At 39.5% G+C, this 24,183-nt stretch overlaps 1 protein-coding gene across 1 annotated transcript in view; it reads left to right on the forward strand.

Moving 5' to 3' along the window:
• CATSPERE (catsper channel auxiliary subunit epsilon) overlaps nt 1-22,399 on the forward strand; it is a 186,317-nt gene extending 163,918 nt beyond the window's left edge. Inside the window, exons 20-22 of the mRNA XM_087424248.1 lie at nt 5,885-6,042; nt 15,226-15,279; nt 22,209-22,399. Of these exons, the coding sequence (XP_087280374.1) occupies nt 5,885-6,042; nt 15,226-15,279; nt 22,209-22,362 (366 nt within the window). The 3' untranslated portion in view covers nt 22,363-22,399. The remainder of the gene's footprint in view (nt 1-5,884; nt 6,043-15,225; nt 15,280-22,208) is intronic.
• Nucleotides 22,400-24,183: the final 1,784 nt, after the last annotated feature.

A 24,183-nucleotide genomic window follows, 5' to 3' on the forward strand; every position in this document is an offset into this window, starting at 1 on the left:
CTTGAATTGAAATTAATTTATGTTATTTAGAGAATCAAATCGTATCCCATGAACTAAAAATGACAAGTTATCTCAGCCTGTAAAATGTAAACCCTGCAATAAAAATGTTACTTTCCTTCTACGCCAGAATCTATGCATGCCAAGACAGAGAAATATACAAACGATGTGCGTTATCTGCCGTCTTCCCAGCTCCAAACATCCCACTTTTCATCCACCACTCGCTACCTTTCCAGCAACATAACCTACTAGCTCTACTCACCAATCCTTTGAACAATCCTTCAACCCCAACATAACCTTCAATCCACTGATCCCACCACCCTCACCCACCCCCAGGTCTTCCCGCTTTATCCAGCTCAAATTCCATGGTCAATAATTATGTCACTTTATTAATATGTACCCTCAATTCCTTTGCCCCCCTCTTACTTGTTCACATTTGTGTGACTACATTACAACCCTGGTTAAATTCAACTATCCACCTTCCCATGCTGACTTGTTTCACTTTAATTTCATGATTAAAATGGTCCCATAATACTGCCCAGCAAACGTAACTGTATTTCTGTAATTCATTCCCTCTCCCCCTCTCGTAAGTAGCTATTGCATACTTTCTCCTCTCTCCTAAAATCTCCAACACCTCTTCCCCCATCCTCATTCTTATCTAATGAACTTGCTTCCTAATTCACCAAGAAAATTACGGTAGTTATTAAACCTGGTGCTAGATCCTGTTATTTAATGTTATTTAAAGAGTCAAATATTTTTAAATGTGCAATATGTTGCCATATTGTTTTTAAGATTTTGACAATTGTAATTCTTTATAAGTAGTTTTCCTTGTAATGCAACCTATTTTATATTATATTTTTAAAAACGTTGTTCTGAGAAGGTGTCCATAGTAGTCCATAGGCTATATGATGATGTAGATATAAAAAGAGAAGGACTAAACCTTGAGCCATTCCAATATTTAGAGATTGGGGAAATGAGGAAGGGCAGAGGAGATGAAAAAGGAATAATCTAAGAAGCTAGAGGAAAACCAGGCGAGTGTGGTGTTCAGAACATCACGTAAAGCAAGCCTCACAAGAAGGAGAGAGCGATCAACTGTGTCAAATCCACAACTGAGCTGCGTCAACTATGATGAGGATTGAAAATTGATCATTTACTTCAGCAACATGGACTTAACCAGTAACCTTGACTGGAGGGGTTTTGGTGAGAAAGTGAGAGACAAGCCTTACCGAAGTGGGTTTAATTAGGATGGAGAAAAAGAATTCGAAGCAGCAAGAGTAGACATTTCTGATGAGGAGTTTTGCAGTAAAGGAGAGAAAGAAATAGTGTAGAAGCTGGAAAGCAATGGGGTGAAGAGAGGGTCTTATTTTTTTAATAAGTTGAGAGAAATAACCACATGTTTACTGACGGTAATGTTCCAACAAAATAGAAAATTGATGATGATTCAATTAGCATCTCAAACTTAACATGTCGGAAACTGAGCTTCTGATATCCACCCTCTGAGCATACTCCCCCAGCGTTCTTCCCCACCTCAGTTAATGGAAATTCCATCCTTCCAGTTTGCTCAGGATAAAAGGCTCTAAGAGTCATCTTATGCTCCACATTTGGTCTTTCAGAAAATCTTGTTGGCTCTTCCTTCAAAGTATATTCTGAATTTGGTCACTCTTCACCACCCCAACAGCCACTGCCCTGTTCCAAGCCACCAACGTCAATTATCTGGGTTATAACCACAGCCTCCTAACTGGTCTCCCTTCTTCAGCCTTGCCCACCATGAATCTATGCACAACACAGCAGTGAGGGTGATCCTACTAAAACATAAATGAGAACATGTCACTCTTCTGCTCAACACCATGCAATGGTTCCCCTCTCACTTAAAGTTATTACAAAACCTACGTGACCTACTGCCCACCCCACCCCATCAAGACTAGCTAGCTCTTTTCTTCAGGTCTTTACATAAAAATCAACTAGTCAGGGCTGGCCTGGCAGCGCAGTAGTTAAGTTCAGGTACTCCGCTTCGGCGGCCTGGGGTTCACGGGTTTGGATCCCAGGTGTGGACCTATGCACCACTGGTCAGGCCATGCTGTGGGGGCATCCCATACACAAAATAGGGGAAGATGGGCACAGATGTTAGCTCAGGACTAATCTTCCACAGCAAAAAAGAGGAGGATTGGCAATGGATGTTAGCTCAGAGCCAGTCTCCCTCACAAAAAAAAGAATCAACTAGTCAATGAAGACTTCCCTGGCCACTCTATTGAAAAAGTTAAACATCACCCCATGACAGTCCATATCCCCCTTCCCTATTTTCTGTACTGTCATTAGCATTTATAACTTTCTGGTACATTATACAGTCTACTGATTTATCCTATTGATTAACGGGCTCCCCAATCAGAATGTAGGATCTGTGAGGGAAGGGAATTTTGTTTTGTTCACTGGTGCATCTTCAGTATCTAACCCACTATGCATGCTCAATAAATATTTGTGGAACTAATTAATTAATTATAGGTCATCCACTTATTATAAAGAGTATTATTCTACTATTAAAAAATCATAAGGAATTAAACTAGTAATGGAATCAGTTAAAAACAAGACTCACCCTCCTGACTTTTTGCTAAAGGGCATCCAAGAATCTGGGGTTGAGAATAGGTGTATGTGATACTCTATATGCCAAATTCTCATGAAAGGCACCCAAATGTTCTAAGAGTCTGCCAAAATAACATATTCCTAGACAGCAGTGAGCCACCTGGTAATTAACAGTCATGGAGCTTGACTCAATCGGTATGATATAGTGCAGTGGTTCTCAAATTTTAGAATCACCTGGAGGACTTGTGAAGACAGACCGCTGGGCCTGACCTCCAAAGTTTCTGAATCAGCATATCTGGGGTGGGGGCCCCAAGTTTTGCATTTCTAACACGTTCCCAGGGGATGCTGATACTGCTACCCTGGGGTCCATATTTAAGAATCATTGAAATAGTGGCTTACATTCTAGAAAGATTCTGGAGTGCCCACACCAGGCCCTAAATGTTCAATTCTACTGTATGAACTCACCACAAAGCTCGCCACTAAAAGGGTGACTTCAGTCTGGGGTCTGAATATACTAGAAGACAAGTACCTGCAAAGACTAGTTAAGTCCTGGTGAGTGAGGCTGCCCTTACTCAAGGATGTCCCTGTATACTAACTCAGTATGGCAATCAGAGGTGCTGTCTTCCTGAAACATACACCTGAAATGAAACAGCCTTCCAATTCTTGGAGCTGCGCTGATTGCTACATAGTCCTTCTGATCCTACAAGGACACTTAGATGAACAATCTGGGAAGTAGCTCCACAGACTGTAAATTCTCAGGAGAAAAACTGAAGGACTCATAGGTGAAAGTGGCATCTTCACAGGTTCTTCAAGTTAATGTGAGAGCTTGAGAAGGAGAGGGAGGATGTGGATACTGAAGGGCTGGCTACATGCATATACCTCAGGGTGGGATCTGAGTTTCTGGACACGACTGACATTCTAACCTGAGAAGTCCTTGGCTAGAAATGAAGTGTAATTCATGAGGCTACGGGAGATTTGTTTTTTCAGAGACTACGTAACTTGATCTAGTAGACTTTCAACTCCAAAAGAAGGGGAAAAAAACAATAATTGAAAAAAAAAAGTCTGATGATATAACAGGAAATATCAGGTGTGACCTAAAAATAGGAGCAACAGTCAGTGGGTGTCATCATTCTCATTAGAAAATAACTAGGTAGGAAATTGGAAACAATATAAATATTCCCCGGTGTCTGTATACAAAAAGTACATATAATGATAGAGGATAGATATGTCCTTCCTAACAATGCTTTGTTCTGATGACATATGCCCAGTTCCTGCACATATTTAGTATAAACCACATATTTTTTCAATTAAGTTCATGGTCCCATGTATTAACTAACTTGGTCGAATAAGAAGTTCACAGGCCAGTGTTGACCTAGAAGAACCCTCGACCAAAAAAAAAAAGATGTATCATGTTTTCAAATTAAGATACATCAAAAAATAATGAGTTGTTGTCAGAGGTGGGGGGTGTGGACGAAATGGGTAAGGGGGGGTCAAAAGGTACAAACTTCCAGTTACAAAATAAATGTCATAGGGATGTAATGTACAGCATGGTAACTGTAATTAATAACACTGTATTACATACTTGAAAGTTGCTAAGAGAGTAGATCTTTAAAGTTCTCATCACAGGAAAAAAATGTTTGTAACTATATGGGGTAATGGATGTTAACTAGACTTATTGTGGTGATCATTTTGCAATATATACGAATATCGAATCATTATATTATACACCTGAAACTAATATAATGTTATATATTATGTCAATTATACCTCAATAAAAAATAAATAAATACATAAATAACATAGAGAAAGGAAGAAATGGGTTTTTCAATGTCCAAAGGAGTAATAATAGTAACAATGAGCCTCTTACTAGTTTTTCATTAATCTACACCAAACATATTGTTTTATAACTGTGCCAGAGATTGCAGTTGTAGAAAGGTAGACAAAGGCAAGAAATAGTAGAAGATGTAGGTAAAGGAGAGACAGAAGAAATATTTTATGGTTTATCAAGACATATAGTAACACTTCGTTAAATTAAAGAAAATCACGGAGAGTTTTAGGGATGGGACTTATAATTAAAATATAATTATAGAATGATTCACCTATATAAAAGAAAATGACCCACTAAGAAGGGAAGGAGAGTAATTTGCAATGTGGAGGCAATATTCACCTTCAAAAAATTTCACACAGGAGGGTAAATCCTGGAGTGCATATAAATAAAGATAAAATGAGAGTGCTATGGAGGGGATTGCTGTGTACACCCAAGATCATGTAGCCAAGTAAAGGGACTATGTGATCTGTTCCTGATGATCTCCAAAACCAAGTAGACTTGAGAAAGGATACTGTATCTGCAATACCATTGTACTGACAAATGTCAACCTGTAGGGAGACTGTGAAGGACAGAACAAGAAATAAATACACTTGAATACATCAGTGGGAGTTACTCACTCAAAGGCTAGAGAAAGAATTTAGCTACACAGAGAACGCATGACAGAGAGATGAGCAATATCATCCAGGAAGGATGGAAGCACAAACTTCTGGACCCAAAAAGATAGGTAGAAAAAAGAAAAAAACCATGAAGGACGTTGATAGCCAACAGCACAGGCACATCCAAAGTAACTGCCCCACAAGGCATTTTGTTTCCCTCCAATGAGAAGACTCTCAGCGCAGTGGCAGTGGAGGAATCCTTGAAGTCCGGTGTGAAAGCACACAGGACCTACAAGAACCCAGGCTCAGAAATCTGCAAGTTTTAACAATCTTTTTTTTTCTTTTCTTAGCTTTAATAAAGTGACTTTAAAAAATATAGAGTCATTTCATCTGTGCTTTTAAAAAGGGGGACAGGAGATAAGTATTCTTTCTAGTTTGTATCTTGAGACCCCCTGAGACACAGCAGTGGTAATGGAGGTAAATAAAAGTCCCAGGAGAAGACGAAAACCCAAAGGTATACCACCTTGACTTTTGTATCCATACTCATGATCAAAATAGTGTCTGTCCCCAAATTAAGCATCCTTGGAGGATTTTGTGCCTTTGTTTATTTAGGGAAAAAATAAGCTTACATACTCTCAACACCCTAATTTATTATTGTTTGCAAATAAAAGATAAATACTGCATTTGCTTTCACTAAGCTTCACTTTTTATCAAACTTTAACCAAATATAGCCTCTAAAAATACTATACAGAACTAAAACGATAGAATAGAAGGGAATAGTCGTTACATCTCTAAATACTTTTCCAGGATAAATATATGAGAATATAACTTTGTTTATTAAAGTCAAAAAATGACCTTGAGGTTTTTCTCTTTGTTTCCTGTTCAGAACTATAAGCACTGTTTTTCTTATGCTATTGGAAAACCGGGAGACTTATATCAACCATATGAGATAATCAACAAGTCTAACTATAACCATTTAGTTTGGCCCACGGGCCATTCTGGAATGTATGTGTTTCGTGTGAAGATCCTGGATCCAAACTATAGGTGAATATAAATGCTTTATTATAATAGTTTTAGCATTAGTTCTTCAAAATTAAATTTTTATTTTCTTGATTTAATTGGATGTCACCCAGATATCTTATTGTTATTATTTGCATTTTTGCTTTTCCATCTTGTAGCAATCACATTAGACATTCTACGGGGGTGAGAGATAAGATTTCATGTTAAACATTAATTAGGTTAGTCAATTCACGATTACATTCTGAGTACTTTACAATGTTCCATTGCTGCGATAGATGCAAATATAACACAAGCACAGTCTCAGCCTTCAAGGTGCTTATAATTAAACTGGTGGGGAAGAAGGAGTGGGGGTACACAAACAAACCAAGGGAGGTTAAATCAGAGCAAACACATGAGATATTTTCCAAATACAATCATTTGTATTATTGATAGGCACAATAATAACTCAGAGATGGGAAAGATCAATGCTATTTTGAGCATCAGAAGAAAACCCTCCGGAGAATATGGGACATTAGCAGGATTTACACTGCAGAGGACTAGGACAGACCCTTCAGAAGACAGAAACCACACTGATCATGGAACGGAGCTGAACGTTAGCGTAGTGTCTATGGCCCATGGAGTCATGAAGGAGGGTGGAAAATACCCTGAGTGAGGAAGGTAGAAAACAAAGGAGGCAGGCTAATTTAAGACAATTCATAATGTTGAAGTCAATTTCAGACCATGACCTAGAGAGCCTCTTTAGCATCTTTACTAAGGGAGTATTGTGATGACAGTCCAGTTCTAGGAAAACTAGCCTGAGAATGGTGTAAAGAATGGTATAAAAGGAAAATAAACTGTACACAGTAAATGAGAAGAGTGAAGTTAACAAAGCAAGAGGTCAAAGGAAGGCCTGGTGGCAGCAAGAATGGAAAGAAAGGAGAAAGTCTAACAAATATGTTTTAGGAAATGAGATTATATTGATCTAACGTGGCAAACGAAGGAAAAGAAGGATTCGATATGGTCTCAAGACCATAGACTAGGTGATCTAGACTAGGTGATCAAAAGTTATGGTATTTTCTTTGACCAAAATAGATAATGGAGTGGTTTATCTTTGGGGGAAGTATTGAGATAAGAGTTTTGACTTTGCATTTGAGGGGACAATTAAATATCTGAGTGAAAATGTCTTATAAACAGCTAAAAATTCTAATTTGGGCCTCGAGTTGGAGCGAATAGCTGATGATAAAGAACTGAAATTACAAATGTGGGTGTCTTCTACGGTGATTCCATGAGCACACATAAGGTAACTGACTTACATAAAGAGAAGAAAAGAGCTTTAGGAGATACCCGCAGTTAAGGAATTGAGGGTCATAAGAAAAGGGACTCAGCAGAAAGCTCCTCAAATAAAAGAAAAAATGAAAAGAAAAAAATAGAAATAGGAAAACCTAGTAAAACAGGATATTTAAATGTGATTCTCTTCATTTTATAATTTGAGCAGAAGCCCCAAAACCAGTTTATCCCATGTTCTAAAACTGATCATCAATGCAGGACTTGAAAAGAGGGTGTCCCAAAACTGGTTCCTTCCCCCCATTAGCTATTTCAAAGAAGGCTGGGAGTTCATAAGAAAGGCTAATAGTGAAGATTTCTTCAGACAGTTTTCTGAATGCTGTGCATTTCGCCTCCTCCACCCAAGTAAGGGAGGCTTCAGAGAACCACTCAGGAAAACTAACATGGGTCTCTTGGTTTGGGGCTCGGGGAACAAAGACTATTCCTGATGCTCATCTAGAAAGTTTGAAGGTAAAAGGCTGCCTACAGGTACACTGACAATAGGAAGGCTAAAGGGTGACATGGTGGGTGGAAACAGGGCTTTCACCTATGTACGAGAAAGTGTGTGCACTTTCAGACCCCAGGAAAGGAAACTGGACTTGGGTCATCATGAATGGGATCATCCCTACCCACCTCAAGGTTAAGGTGACCCCAAATAGAGACAATGGGTGAGGAAAACCATAGGAAGCCGGGAGCTGAGGAGGGACTGGCAAATGACCAGACAGAGATAGCATCACCTAAATCCTGGAACGTCAGGTGACATTCCCAGTTACAAGATGGGAGTGTATGAAGAGCCCATTCTGTGTGTTGGATGGTAGAGTCCTAGCTCTCTCCTCTCAAGAGAAAAAGCTAATGTTGGGCATCCAACAACACAAAGGACCTCAGCCACATAAAATTTCGATGTTTTCCTCCTGCACGTGCCCAACTCTGGGTTCTGAACCAGCAGCTAGCAAGTGGACGAGGAAGCTTAGCTACAAAAAGAAAATGAATGACTACACTTGTCTCCTCAATGCTGCCTCTTAAGCGTGATTCAGGTCCAAGCTTGGGAAAAAAGATCTTTAATGTTTGAGAGACTAAAGCTTTATATGTAGTTCAGACTATGCTTTTTATTACCTGAAAATTTCTGCTCAATATTTCATCCAGAGGAAGAGAAGAACAGCTCCACCGAGAACTTGTTTAAAGGAATAATGATGAGATAGAATAAAATTTCTATTTCATTCTACAAAGTCTAATAAATGAGTTATACTAAGACGTGGCAACATCACATAAGTCAAGAAGGAAGAAAATTTTTAGTTGGAAGAATAAAAAGTGTCATAGAGTCTGGGGTTACCGTTAACAGAAGAGTTTCACAAAACACTAACTTGAAAAGGTATATGCACCTCCATGTTCATTACAGCATTATTTACAACAGCCAAGACACGGAAGCAAACTAAATGTCCATCAATTAATGAATGGATAAAGAAAAAGAAAATGTGGAATAGATACATAACAGAATATTATTCAGCCACAAAAAGGGAAATCCTCTACATTAATAAACAAGGAAAAACTCAAATAAACAACCTAACTTCACACCTCAAGGAACCAGGAAAAGAAGAACAAACAAAGCCCAAGTTTGTAGAAGGACGGAAATAACAAAGATTAGAGTAGAAATAAATGAAATAGAGACTAAAAGGACAATAGAAAAGATCAATGAAACAAAGAGCTGGTTTTTTGAAAAAATAAACAAAATAGACAAGCCTTTAGCTAGACTCAATAAGAAAAAAAAAGAGAGAGGATTCAAATAAATAAAATCAGAAATGAAAGAGATGTTACAACTGACACCACAAAAATACATAGGATCATAAGAGACTACTATGTACAGTTATATGCCAACATGTTGGACAACCTAGAAGAAATGGTTAAATTCCTAGAAAAATGCAACCAACCAAGACTGAATCATGAAGAAATAGAAAATCTGAACAGACTGATTATGAGTAAGTAGATTGAATAAGTAAGAAAAAACCTCCCAACAAACAAAAGTCCAGGACCAGACAGCTGCAGTAGTGAATTCTACCAAACATTTAAAGAAGAATTAATACCAATTCTTCTTAAACTCTTCCAAAAATTACAAGAAGGAAATCTAAAACTCATTTTACAAGGCCTGCACTATCCTGATACCAAAACCAGACAAGGACACCACAAGAAAAGAAACTTACAGGGTAATATCCCTGATAAACATAGATGCAAAAATCCTCAACAAAATATTAGCAAACCAAATTCAACAATACATTAAAAGGATCATACATCATGATCAAGTGGGATTTATTCCAGAGATGCAAATATGGTTCAACATCCACAAAACAATCAATGTGATACACCACATTAACAAAATGAAGAATTAAAATCATATGATCACCTCAATAAATGCGGAAAAAACATTTGACAAAATTCAACATTCATTTATGATAAAAACTCTCAACACAGTGGGATAGAGGGAATGCACTTCAACATAGTAAAGGCCATATATGGCAAGCCCACGGCTAACACCACACTCAGCAGTGAGAAGCTGAAAGCTTTTCCTCTAAGATCAGGAACAAAGCAAAGATGCCCACTCTTGCTACTTTTATTCAACATTGTACTGGAAGTCCTAACCGAGTAATTAGACAAGAAAAAGAAATTGGAAAAGAAGAAGTAAAACTGTCACCATTTGCAGATGACATGACAGTATATATAGAAAACCCTAAAGACTCCCCTAAAAACCTTTGTTAGAATTAAACAAATTCAGTAAAGTTGCAGGATACAAAATCAATACAGTCATGTGCCACATAATGACGTTTGGGTCAACAACGGACCACATGTATAATGGTGGTCTCATAAGATTAGTACCATATAGTCTAAGTGTGTAGTAGACTGTACACCCTATGATGTTCCCATAATGACAAAATTGCCAAACAATGCATTTCTCAGAACATATCTCTGTCATTAAGTGACACATGACTAAATACAGAAATCAGTTGTGTTTCTATACACTAATATCAGAAAGAGAAATTAAGAAAATAATCCCTTTTACAATTGCATCGAAAAGAACAAAATACCTTGGAATAAATTTAACCAAGTAGGTGAAAAATCTGTACACTGACAACTATAAGATATTGATGAAAGAAATTGAAGAAGACACAAATAAATGGAAACATATTCCATGCTTATGGATTGGAACAATTAATATTGTTAAAATGTCCATACTATCCAAAGCAATCTACAGATTCAATGCAATCTCTATCAAAATTCCAATGGCATTTTTCACACAAATAGAACAAGCAAGCCTAAAATTGTATGGAACCACAAAAGACCCCAAATAGCCAAAGCAATCTTGAGAAAGAAGAACAAAGCTGGAGGTATCACACTCCCTAATTTTAAACTACAGGCATACCTTGTTTTATTGTGTTTCACTTTATTGCACTTCGCACATATTGTGTTTTTTACAGATTGAAGGTTTGTGGCAACCCTGTGTTGAGCATGTCTATTGGCACCATTTTTCCAACAGCCTTTGCTCACTTCATGTCTCTGTGTCACATTTTGGTGATCCTTGCAATATTTCAAACTTTTTCATTATTATCATATTTGTTATGGTGATCTATAATCAGTGATCTTTGATGTTACCATGGTAATTGTTTTGTGGTGCCATGAACTTATATGGGCACTATAAGTGTGCCTATACAAGATGGCAAACTTAATCAAGAAATGTGTGTGTTCTGACTGCTCCACCGACAGGCTGCTTCTCTGTCTCTCTCTCTCTCCTCAGTCTTCCCTATTCCCTGAGACATAATATTGAAATTAAGCCAATTAATAACCCTACAATGGCCTCTAAGTGTTTAAGTGAAAGGAAGAGCCATATGTCTCTCACTTTAAATCAAAAGCTAGAAATGATTAAGCTTAGTGAGGAAGGCATTTTGAAAACCAAGGTAGGCCAAAAGCTAGGCCTCTTGTTCCAAACAGCTAGCCAAGTTGTGAATGCAAAGGAAAAGTTCTTGAAGGAAATTAAAAGTGCTACTCCAGTGAACACACAAAGGATAAGAAAGAGAAACAGCGTTATTGCTGATATGGAGAAAGTTGTAGTGGTCTGGATAGAAGATCACACCAGCCACAACATTCCCTTAAGCCAAAGGCTAATCCAGAGCAAGGCTCCAACTCTCTTCAATTCTATGAAGGCTGAGAGAGGTGAGGAAAACAGAAGAAAAGTTTGAGGCTAGCACAGGCTGGTTCATGAGGTTTAAGGAAAGAAGTCATCTCTATAACATGAAAGTGCAAGGTGAGACAGCAAGTGCTGGTGTAGAAGCTGCAGCAAGTTCTCCAGAAGATCCAGCTAAGATAATTAATTACACTAAACAACAGATTTTCTATGCAGATGAAACAGCCTTGTATTGGAAGAAGATGCCATCTAGGACTTTCACAGCTAGAGAGGAGAAGTCAATGTCTGGCTTCAAAGCTTCAAAGACAGCCTTGTTAGAAGCTTATACAGCTGGTGATTCTAAGCTAAGCCAATATTCACTTAGCATTTCAAAACTTCTAGGGTCCTTAAGAATTATGCTAAGTCTACTCTGCCTGTGCTCTGTAAATAGGAAAACAAAGCCTGTTTGACAGCACATCTGTTTACAACACGGTTTATCGAATATTTTAAGCCCACTGTTGAGACCTACTGCTCAGAAAAAAAGATTTCTTTCAAAATATGACTGCTTATTGACAAGGTACCTGGTCACCCAAGAGGTCTGATGGAGATGCGTGAGATTAATGTTGTTTTCATGCCTGCTAACACAACATCCATTCTGCAGCCCATGAATCAAGGAGTAATTGTGACTTTTAAGTCTTCTTATTTAAGAAATACATTTCATAAGGCTATAGCTGCCAGAGATAGTGATTCCCCTCATGGATCTGGACAAAGTCAATTGAAAACCTTCTGGAAAGGATTCACCATTCTAGATGCCATTAAGAACATTCAAGATTCATGGGAAAAGGTCAAAATGTCAACATTGACAGGAGTGTGGAAGAAGTTGATTCCAACCCTCATGGATGACTTTGAGGGGCTCAAGACTTCAGTGGAGAAAGTAACTGCAGATGTGGTGGAAATAGCAAGAGAACTAGAATTAGAAGTGGAGCCTGAAGATGTGACTGAATTGCTGCAATCTCATGACAAAACTTTAATGCATGAGGAGTTGCTTCTCGTGGATGAGCAAAAAAGCAGTTTCTTGAGATGGAATCTACTTCTGGTGAAGATGCTGTGAAGATTGTTGAAATGACAACAAAGCATTAGAATATTACATAAACTTAGTTGATAAAGCAGCAGCAGGGTTTGAGAGGATTGACTCCAAGTTTGAAAGAATTTCTACTGTGGGTAAAATGCTATCTGACGCCATTGCATGCTACAGAGAAACCGTTCAGTAAAGGAAGAGTCAATCGATGCAGCAATCTTTATGGTTGTCTTATTTTAAGAAATTGCCACAGCCACCCCAACCTTCAGCAACCACCACCCTGATCAGTCAGCAGCCATCAACATTGAGACAAGACCCTCCACCAGCAAAAAGATTATGAGTCTCTGAAGGCTCAGATGATTTAGCATTTTTTAGCCATAAAGTATTTTTTCATTAAGGTATGTACATTGTTTTTTTAAACATAATGCTATTGCACACTTAATAGATTACAGTATAGTGTAAACATAACTTTTGTATACACTGGGAAACCAAAAAATTTGTGTGACTTGCTTTATTGTGATATTTGCTTTATTGCATTGGTCTGGAACCCAACTCAGAATATATCTGAGGTATGCTTGTATATTATAAAGCTACAGTAATCAAAACAGTATAGTATTGGCATAAAAACAGACACATATATCAATGGAACAGAATAGAGACCCCGGAAATAAACTCGTGCATATATGGTCAATTAATTTATGAAAAAGTAGTCAAGAATGTACAATGGGAAAAGGACAGTCTCTTCAATAAATGGTGTTGGGAAAACTGGAGAGTTGTGTGCAAAAGAATGAAACTGGGCCACTATCTCACACCATATACAAAAATTAACTCAAAATGGATTAAAGACTTGAATGTAAGACCTGAAACCATAAAACTCCTAGAAGAAAACATAGGGGTAAGCCCTTTGACATTAGTCTTGGTGGTGATTTTTTTGGATTTGACACCAAAAGCAAAGGCAACAAAAGCAAAAATAAACAAATGGGACTACACCAAACTGAAACACTTCTGCACAGCAAAGGAAACCATCGACAAAATCAAAAGGCAACATACGGAACGGGAGACAATGTTTGCAAATCATGTATCTGATAAGTGGTTAACATCCAAAATATATAAAGAACTCATACAACTCAATAGCAAAAAACAAACAATCCAGTTAAAAAATGGGCAGAGGATCTGAACAGACATTTGCAAAAGAAGACATACAAATGGCCAACAGGTACATGAAAATGTGTTCAGCATCACTAATCATCAGGGAAATGCAAATCAAAACCACAATGAGATATCACCTCACACCTGTAGAATGGCTATCATCAAAAAGACAAGAGATAACAAATGCTGGTGAGAATGTGGAGAGTGGAGAAAAGGGAACCCTTATGCACTGCTGGTGGGAATGTAAATTGGTACAGCCACTATGGAAAACAGTATGTAGGTTCCTCAAAAAACTAAAAATAGAATTACCATATAAACCAGCAATTCCACTTCTGGGTATTTATCTGAAGAGAACGAAAACACAAATTTGAAAAGATACATGTGCCCCTGCGTTCACTGCAGCATTATTTACAATAGCCGAGATATGGAAACAACCTAAGTGTCTATCAATAGATAAATGGATAAAGAAAATATAGTATATATACAATGGAATATTACTTGGACATAAAAAAGAAGGAAATCTTGCCATTTGCGACCACATGGACGGACCTTGAGGGCATTATGCTGGAGAGTCCACTTTGGCTTGAATCCTAGTTTTGCCACTAGTAGCTATGGAGTTTTAAGCAAATTGCTTAGTCTTTGACCTTATTTTTCAATCTGTAAAATGAGTCAATAATACTTATCTCATAGTATTCTGAGGATTAAATGAAGTACCTGGGTAAAAATCCCTAAATTTGCTGGGCTCATAGCAAACACTCAAAATTAATTTTCTTTCCTCTCTCTTCTTCCACAGGAAGGTAGGTGAAATCAGATCATTAGTCTTTATTTAGCTATATCCTGCCTCATTCCAAGCAATATGCTAAATTATGAGAGATACTCAGTAACTTTAGAAAAAATAACCCAGTTCCATATCCAGAGTTCCTAACATTCTCACTTCCTGAAAGGGTCAGCCTATATCAGGTGAACATCACAGGCTCTTTGGTCAGAAAAGCCTGAATTCAAATCCTAGCTCTTACAACTGTACAAACTTTTGCAAGTAGCGTAACCTCTCTGAGCCTCAGTTTCCTCATCTAAAAGGAAGGGTTTCTCTGAGGATTAACCAAGAGAATTCATGTAAAGATTTGGTACACTGCCTGGTACACAGCAAATGCTCAATTAGTATTCATTTTCAATAAGTATTAACGCTCAATAAATGGTAACTATTATTTCTGTCAATACTTATTATTGTTAATTGTTAATACCATTATTGCTATTGCCTTGGGAACCACTATCAAAATGCTGTAAAGAGATGTTAGGAGGCCAGGGCGGTTGCACTGACAAGCTCTATAGAATCTTGTAGCGAGCAGCCTAAGGCACACGTGGGAAAAAATCATCCCAGCTGTTATATAAATGTATCCATCTCTCCCTTGTCAAGAACATGACACCTTAACTAAGATTACATATGATTTGATTGTTACCATAGAGATGTGGGGGTAGTCTTTTAATATATTGTACTTAATTTAATCTTTAATATTATTTTTCTAATTTGCAGTTTCTGTAACCTCACAGCTATATTTGCAATAGAGACCTTTGGCGTGATTCCCAGGTAATGACTGTGGCCTAATCAGGCTTTAAGGAGGGAAGTTTTAAAAGACATAGGTGGCAGCTAAAAAGGAAAAGCATCTCTCCCCCATTTTCCTGGGACCCTAATACTTCTGCTCTATATGTGACATCCTAAAAGTTGTGTCTCTATTTTACCAGGAATGAATTCCTGAGAATTGTAACGGGCGCTAGGGTCCCCTTCTGTTCCACTCCCCTCTACAGCCACTGTCTTCCCATCAGCCATGTCTTTCAACTCCACCTAAGGGGCAGACGGTAGCAGTGGGGACTGGGAGGAGACGGTGGCCGTGCCCCACTGACCCTGAGCCAGCCCTTGACCACTGGCCATCCTTCCAATGCCCCCAGGAGACAGGTAGTGAAGGCGCTGCGCTGGACTTAGCTCATCTCCTTGGAAAGCAGAGTACAGTCTTAACACTACCAACGTTGGGACCACACATGACTCTGCTTCTCCATCCCGGGCCCGGTGTTTTTGTTTTTGTTTTTTGTAAAATGTTAAACAAAAGTAGAAGACAAACAATTAAGTTACTTATGGCCCTACTTTAAATATTACTGACTCCTCGATTTTTTGTGTTAGTGGTGCGAATAACCTGCAAACGAGGTAAGCCACGTGTTGTATCTAAGTAACTTTGGGAAATGTGTGCAGCATTTTTGCAGCGAGTTCTCCTCATTAGGTTGTTATGTTTGATTTAGATGAACATTAAGAACACATGTCCACCCAAGTATCCACCAACAGAAGGGGAGTTGGTGAGCTAGTGAGGAGAGGAGAGAGAGCGCAGGAGCATCTCACCCATCTGCCCAGCTCACCTCCTGGTCGCTGGATTTCAGCAGCAGGGAATGTGGCCCAGCACAGGGTAGAGACCATTAGGTTAGGGACTGCAGCTTCGTCTCCCTTACGCCTGAGCCCTGTAGGATACCAGAGGCAGAGCAGGGTTAGCTGCTGGTGAACACCTTCCTAGTACGAGAGCCCTTTTCATGAGCAGGCAGCGGCTGAAGATCAGTTCATAGGAGGCAAAGATGTCAGTACTTCCTTGCCGTCTGGCCCAGTGCTCAACCACTTCCCCAAATTTTCCACTGCGTCCTTTGGAGTTGCTACCATTTAACCAGCAAATTCACCTAAATCCTCAACAGTCCTCTGAGCTCTCCCTCTGTCTATCTCCCTCTATCCCCTGAAGACACTGCTTCACCTTCACCCTCTAGAGTGATGGCTGTTTATCATCCAACACCCCCCATGTGCCTCAGGGAGCCATTACCACTCCCAGATCATTACTTATTCTGGTTCTTCTAAAATAAAATCAAAAAAATTTTTAAAAGCACACATATTTTGAGGCTCATGGCATCTGCTTCTACCCTGTGCTTCCTCTGCCCTCATTGCTGGGTCCTCTCCAAACTCCCCTTCATTCATTGACGACTTTGGCCCTGCCATGCTGTTTTCATCTCCCCATCAAGCCCCACCATCGGTGTCCACATGGCCAACCCTGCCAACATCATGGTCTTTCCTCATCCTTAGTGTCCTCCTCCTCTACTGTACCTCAGCCACACACTCTATAGTCACACCTGGGACACTGTCATTGTCATTCCTGTCAAAACTTCTCTGCTTCCTAAAGCATTGAGTCGGACGTCCCATTCTCTGAGCTTCCAGCTTATTAATTCAACTACACCCACAACAACTCTTCTTCATCCTCATTGGGACCTCCACTTTTACTTTCAATTTCTCCTTTTTCACTTCCTATTTCCTTACATTTCAATAGCACTTACTCGTACTCTCCTACCCCTCTGGATTTGGCCCCCATCTGGTGAAGGGGAGGAAGACTGTCCTCTACCCATTCTGGGTCCTTTCTGGCTGGGATATGAATTAAATTAACGTGAGACCGAATAGCAGGAGAAAATCAAAGCTTTATATCATGTATACATGGGAGAGACCCACTGGGTAACTGAGTATCTGGACAAGATGGCGGAGGTTCTCCCCTTAAATACTACCTTCAGCTAAAGACAAAGGAGGATGTTGGGGGTGGGGGAGTCAGCCATGGGAGATGACCAGAAAGCACAGTAAACACGAGTATGCAGATTTCAGTCCTCGCCTTCTGCACTGATAAGAGTTTCTAGAGATGAGATCATCCCTCCTTCTTCCTGGTACAGAGAGGGAGATACCTTTACAAATGGAGATTTCCCTTACAAATGTAAATGTCTCTTACAAAGGATAACTTCTACTTTTACTTCCAATGGGCTTAGCAAGGACCCTCCCAGTCTCTCTAGACCCAGAGTTAAATTCTTTTAGGCAGTTAGTGGGGGGCAGGGAGTCAAAGTTTCTTTCAGAGAAAATAATCAAGGTAAAGACACATATTTTGAGGTGGCCAATTCTGATCTCCCACACTGGCAAGCCCCCAACTACATAGTTTCTCTGTGATTACACCTGAGCAGCCCAGAACTGGTAAAGAAAGTTACACAACAGGGCAGGTTGATCACCAACTTCAAAGAGGTTGCCAACACTGCCTGGGAATTTCACTATCTTTCTCTGGTCAACTGCTATGTCCACTATCCATAACCTCAGACCTTATTTAACGAGCCTCCTCCTTGGACCTCCTTTCCTTAACAATCATCAGATGAGCTTGCTTCCACCTTTACAGAGAAATTAGAAGCTATGAGACAGGAACTCTGTCCATTCCTGATTCAAACATAGAAACCGACTAACACCTATACCCATTCTCTCCTCTTTCCATCCTGTTACAACAAAGGAAATATTATTCCTCCTCTTTAAATATAATTCTTCCACTTATGCTTTGAACCCTAGTCCTTCCCACTTTCTAAGGAAACTTCCAAATCAATTATTCCTTCTCTCGTCTGTACATTCAACTTTGCCTCTCAACTACATCCTTCCCATAGGCTTTTAATCACCCTCAAGTTTTTAATTTAAATAAATAAATAAAACCTCAACCTCACACCCCGCTCCAGCTACCACCCTCTCTCTCTCCTCCTTGCATAACAAACTTTTCAAAAGGCTTGTCTACACTCCTAGTCTCCATTTCCCTATATTCCATCCCTATTTCCCTCATCCATCCAGTCTGCTTTCTATCTTATCACTCCACCAATTACCTCTCATTAGAAGAGCTTTGGACTACATTAACTCTATGTGGTACTTTCTTTTCTTTTTCTGAAATTCCCACTTTGTTCATGCATTGTTCTCCTGACCTCGGTGAGCATCTCTATGACCATTATTTTGAACTCTTTAGCAGGTAAATCACGTATCTCCGTTTCATTAAGGTCTGTATCAGGAGTTTTATCTTGTTCTTTTGTTTGGAACATTTTCTCTGTTTCTGCATTTTCTCTATGTTGGTTTCTATGCAGTAGATAATACAGCCACCTCTCTCAGTCTTGAAGGAGTGGCTTCATGTAGGAGATGAACCTTATTGTTCAGTCTGGCCCTAGCTGTTTGTTGTCTCTCAAACCTTCATGATTGTCCAAGCTGCCTTCTTAGCTCTTAATGTCGCCCAGCAGTTGAGGATGTGCCAAGACTTGTCAGAGTTCCAAAGAGGAGGATCTCTGTCAGCACCCAGATGCAGGCTGATTGAAGCTGGACCCTCAGGCAGCCTCTTTTAAAGTATGCACAGAGACCTCTTTCAGGGAAAGACTGGGAGATGGGCGTTTCTGTCTGCTGTCTCTGTGCTGAGCAAGGGGGTAGCGGTGAGAGGGGGTTAGACACTGCGAGTCTTGGGAGCCGGTTTGTTTGCTAGAGCCTTGTGGGCCTCATGGGCCCAAGCCCAGTTGGCTTTCAGAGCTAGGTGTTTTGGGGACTCGTCCCTTGGGTGAAAGTCTTAAAAGTTGGGGGGCTAGATGTTGGGTCTAGACCCTTCGCTCCTCAGGGAGAAGCTGGGAGCTGAGTCCCCTCTGGGCTGTAGGTTGCTGTGTCGGGGGTGGGGTTTATGGTGAGATTGTGTCTCAGTCTCTCCTACCAGTTTCGATGTGGGTGGACCTTTTTCTCGTTCGCCCGATGTGTAGGAGTTGCTTAGCTAGTTTCTGGATTTCTTTCAGAGGAAACTCTTCTGTATGTAGCTGTAGTATCCATGTGTCCTTGGGAGGAGGGGAGTTCAGGAGCCTCCTATGCTGCCATCTTGAACTAGAACTGGCCTACACTAAATCTGACAGATATTTGTCATTCCTCATCTTATTTGATCTTTCATCAGTGTTGACTTTTCCTGTGACTGCTATATTGCTCTATGGGTTTTCCTAAACATCCACAGACCCTCTTTCTCTCTCTCTCCCTAGTCAAGAGAGCCTCGACCTCCCTCACTAGCCATTAAATGTTGATTTTCCTCAGGTCTCAGTCCTAGTCTTCTGAGCATCTCACTCTGGCAAGCTCATCCATATCCATGACTTCAGTTAGCATCTATATACACACAACTCCCAAATCACATCTCTAGCCCAGTCCAGAGTCATATAGCCCACTGTCCACTAAACCTCTTCTCTTAGATGGCTCCAAGACTAGCCAAACTAGACATGCCCAAAAATGAACTCATGAGTTACCACCCATTCCTTTACCCCAGTATTGGTCCCACTCGAAAACTGATGCATTAGGGTAATTGCACACAGCCCTGTGGATTGTCATTGCACAACTCCAGAATCCATTCGCATAGGCTACAATGTGAATGGTGCCCTCTGGAGTTGGACAATCTGTGACCCTGTTGTCCAGTGTCCCCTCTCTCAGGAAATAGCACATCCAACTATACAAGCCAAACACCTAGGAGTCGAAAACGAAAAACAAAAGCCTAGGGTTCACGTTCGTTTCTCTCTCTGTCTCTCTGTCTCTCTTTCGCTCTCTCCCAGCTCATCCAAACAGTCACTGGCTCCCATTCATTTAATCTCCTAAATTGCCCTTGAATGAACCCACTTCTTACCAAACCCATCACCACCACTCTAACCCAAGCTGCCATTATCTCTGGTCTGAACTACTGCAATAGACTCCCAACAGATCTCATCCATTCCTATTTTCTTCTAGTTCCTTCTTCTCACTAGAGCCAGAGTAATCTTTTCAAATGCTAATTTTAGTAGCTTGAAACTCTTAAGGTTCTTCTCTTAAAATGAAAACTCCTTAACACAGCCTACAAGACCTTCTATGATCTAGCCCCTACCTACTTCTCCAATCTCATCATCCATCATGTTCCCCTCATTTTCTCAGCTCCAGACCCATCAACCTTGTCTCAATCCCCAGCCTTCTCCATACTCTGTCCCATAGCGAGACCTCTGTGCATGCTATTTCCTCTGTCTGGAACTCTTCCTTCCCCTCTTTACCTACTTAACTTTACCAACTCCACTTCCATTTAAGTCTTCAAATTTTAGAATAATCTTTTCCCCATGGGGGCATTTCTTGGCCCCATTCACCAGGTTAAATCCTGCCATAGTAAGCTTTCATTGCATTGTATCCCTCTCCTACTTAGTTCTTATCACAAGTGCAATTTTATACATATTTCCTCATTATTTGATTAATGATTATTTCCCCACTAAAATGTAAGCTCTCTAAGGATGGGGATATGTCTATTTTTACTCATCATTGTTTTTCCAGCACCTAGCACAGTACCTGGCACATATCAGATGGTTTGTTAAGTTAGTTAATTAACTTCCAAGAAGGAACCATTCACTGGAGCCAGACTAAGCTTGTATCCACAGAGGAGGAAGGTCAGACTAACAGGACTGGAGACCTGGGGAAGCTGTAACACTGCAAACAAATAATTATGGTTTAAAAGGGAACCAAAAACTAAAGTCAGATACCAGGACACCAAATAGAAAACAGCACAGTGTTTGGCTTAAGAAATAAATCCACTCTGATGGGAGGCACCTGTGCAGAGTTTCAGGTGAAGAGGCAACTATCTGGCACTCAACTGAAAGTAGCATCTAATAAATAGTGTACACACACACACACACCCCTGGCTGACCCTCAGGCACCTCAAATTCAATATGCCCAAAAGTAAACAAACGTATCCACATACGCCCTCAATAAAGTGTTCTTCCCTCTGAACTTCCTCTGTCAGTGAATGGTGAGACCATCCTCACGGTTACCTCATCCCCAAACTTGGGAGACATCCTTTACTCTGTCCTCTTTCTCAAACCCCACGTCTTAACAATCACCAAGATCGATGCAATCTAACTTTCAAATACATCTCATATCAATCCACTTCTCTCCATTTCTTCAGTCACTAATTTAGTGAAGACCCTCATCACACTCGGATTATCACAAAAGCCTCATAAATGGTTTTCTCTCTCCACCTCATTCTTCCCGTTCCTCCATTCTTCACACGACAATCAGAATCATCCTTCTAAAATGAGGATTCTATATTACATCTCTGAAATTCCTCTCACTTTTAGGCTAAAATCCATACTCTATAGCTTGATAAAAGCCATCTTTCTCATCTCTAACCACCCATCCTTCCTCATCTCTAACCACTCCTCCTACTCCCTGAGCTCTGGTCACACTGACTAGTTTTGGTTGCAGAATGTCTAGGCGTGACCTTAGCGTTTTCTCCTGCTTCTAAGCCTTTGTATGTGTATCTCCCTTAGCCTAAAACTTTATGGCCACTTAGTCTCTTCCTCCATGCCCAGGCATTTACTAATACTCCTAATCCTACTCATAGCTAGCCAACGCCTACCCATGCTCAGTTCGAAGGTCAGCTCCAGGGGAAGGCCTTCCCTGAGGCCCGGCACCCCTAGGACTCCATACCTCCTGCTCTCATCGTATTGATCCCACTGCCTACTTTCCTCCCTGGTCAGCCTCAAACATGAAGAAGTAAACATCTTGAGGGTAGACAACATGTCTTATTAATAATCTTTGTTCTCTGTCAATGGCATAGTAGCTAGCTATTCAAAAATTGTTTGACTAAATAAATTAACAACCAAAGTGAACAATGACGTTTTTTTTTCTTATTTCAGTCCAAGTGTCTACCTGGTTGCCTCCTTCCTCTTTCTTCTGATGCTACTGTTCTTCAGTATTCTAGTTTTGAGCTACTTCTATTATATGAGGACTTATAGACAATACATTTATGAGCCACTTCACAAACCTGAAAGAAAACAAAAGACTAACTAGGAAAAACAAAGGTTTGTTCACCATGGATACATGTATGTAGAGGGAGTGTGTATATATATACATATATGTATATACTTATATTGAGAGTGTGTTTGACCAAGAAATACTAAGTATAGCTCATAGTAAGCTCATAATAAGTATCATCAAATTCAAGATCTAAAAAATGTTCCTAAATTATCCAAAACAGAAATGTCTTCATATATTTGTGTGTTATGAAATTAATCCTTAATGTGCTTGCATTTATCTTAGTCTATAAACTCTTCTATGGCTTTTTTAAAAAAAAAAAAAATTAAGAAAACCCCTAAGTATTGCTATTACAATCCTTCCAAAGAATGAAAGTAGATTTTTGAAAATGTATAAATGTGTCAAATATTATTATTTTGCATAAAACTTCATACGAGACTTACATGGCTGTAGTTAATTTATGTATAAAAGACTTACTAATGTGTGTGGATTTAAATAATCTGTCTTAAACATATTTCAGAAGCTTTTCTAATGGTAGATTCACATGTAAAATGTACAACTTATAATATTGAAAATAAGAAGCTGATGCTCTAAGTCTTAATTTTAAGTTTTAAAATTTGATTTTTATGCTCAAAATAATCTTCATAATTTGTCCAAATGTGATCACAGCTTTCTGAACAATTAGTATTTGTAACAGTCAGGGTTCAACTAGAGAAGGGGAACCAGTGGGAGACGTGTGTGTGTGTGTGTGTGTGTGTGTGTGTGTGTGTGTGTGTGTCAAGGGATTTATTTTATGAGAGGGGAGGATAAGCAGAGGATGCACCGTGTCCCAGCTCCTGCGCTGGGTCTGGCCAGGGTAGAGGTGCACCAGCCCGTGTTCTTCACTCCATGGACGGTATTTAATCTCATAAATTGGCTCCTTTCACTCACACACACACACACACACACACACACACACACACACAAGAAGAATTGGCTTATGTGGTTGTGAAGGGTGGGTAAACCAGTCTGCAGTCCAGAGCGCAGGCATCAGGAATGGAAGATGGAACTCCATGGGCACGGACCACAGCTACTTCCCACAAACAGAATTTTTTATTTTACTTAGATCAGGAACAAGACAGGGACACCTGCTATACATCACTATTTTCAAACTTCTGACGTTACAAGAGGGAAATAAAATAACCATTGTAAATGCTGGGGGAAAGGAGATAAAATCCTCTTTTTCAATAATAAGATTACATGCCTAGGAAACCCAAAATTAGTAACAAGAATTACTAGAATAAGATCATTTGATGGCTCAATATGAGACAAATATTTAAAAGTCAATACCTTTTTTCTATAATAGTTATATAACAGCAATAGAAATAATAAAAAATAATCTATTCATTGTAGTGACAAATTACATGGAATTAAATTTAATATGAAAGGTGCATGACATACATGAAAAATGTCTTTAAAACCTTTATTGAATGGGGTGAAACAAGATCTGACAGACATATTTGATAGAAGAAAAAGAAAGAAAATGACCCAATAGAAAATGAGCAAAGAATGTAATCATTTCACAGAAGAGCATATCCAAACAGCCAATAAACATATTTAAAACAACTATTTTTTTAGTGTTTACCATGTGCCAGGAATTATTCTAATAATTTATCTAATCCTCTTCAACAACCCTATGAGATAGGAACTATTATTATCCCATTATAGAGAGGAGGAAACAGGCACAGAGAAGGTAAGTAATTTTTCTAAGGTCACACAGCTGGTAAGTGATGGAGTGGGAATTCAAACGGAGGCAGACTGTCTCCAAAATCAGGTGCTTATCCGCTGAGGATGCTCAACCCCACCAGCAGTCAGAAA

This window comes from Ceratotherium simum, chromosome 36 (genome assembly GCF_057802395.1).
Source record: "Ceratotherium simum simum isolate JZ-2026a chromosome 36, ASM5780239v1, whole genome shotgun sequence".
Taxonomy (NCBI): Eukaryota; Metazoa; Chordata; class Mammalia; order Perissodactyla; family Rhinocerotidae; genus Ceratotherium; species Ceratotherium simum.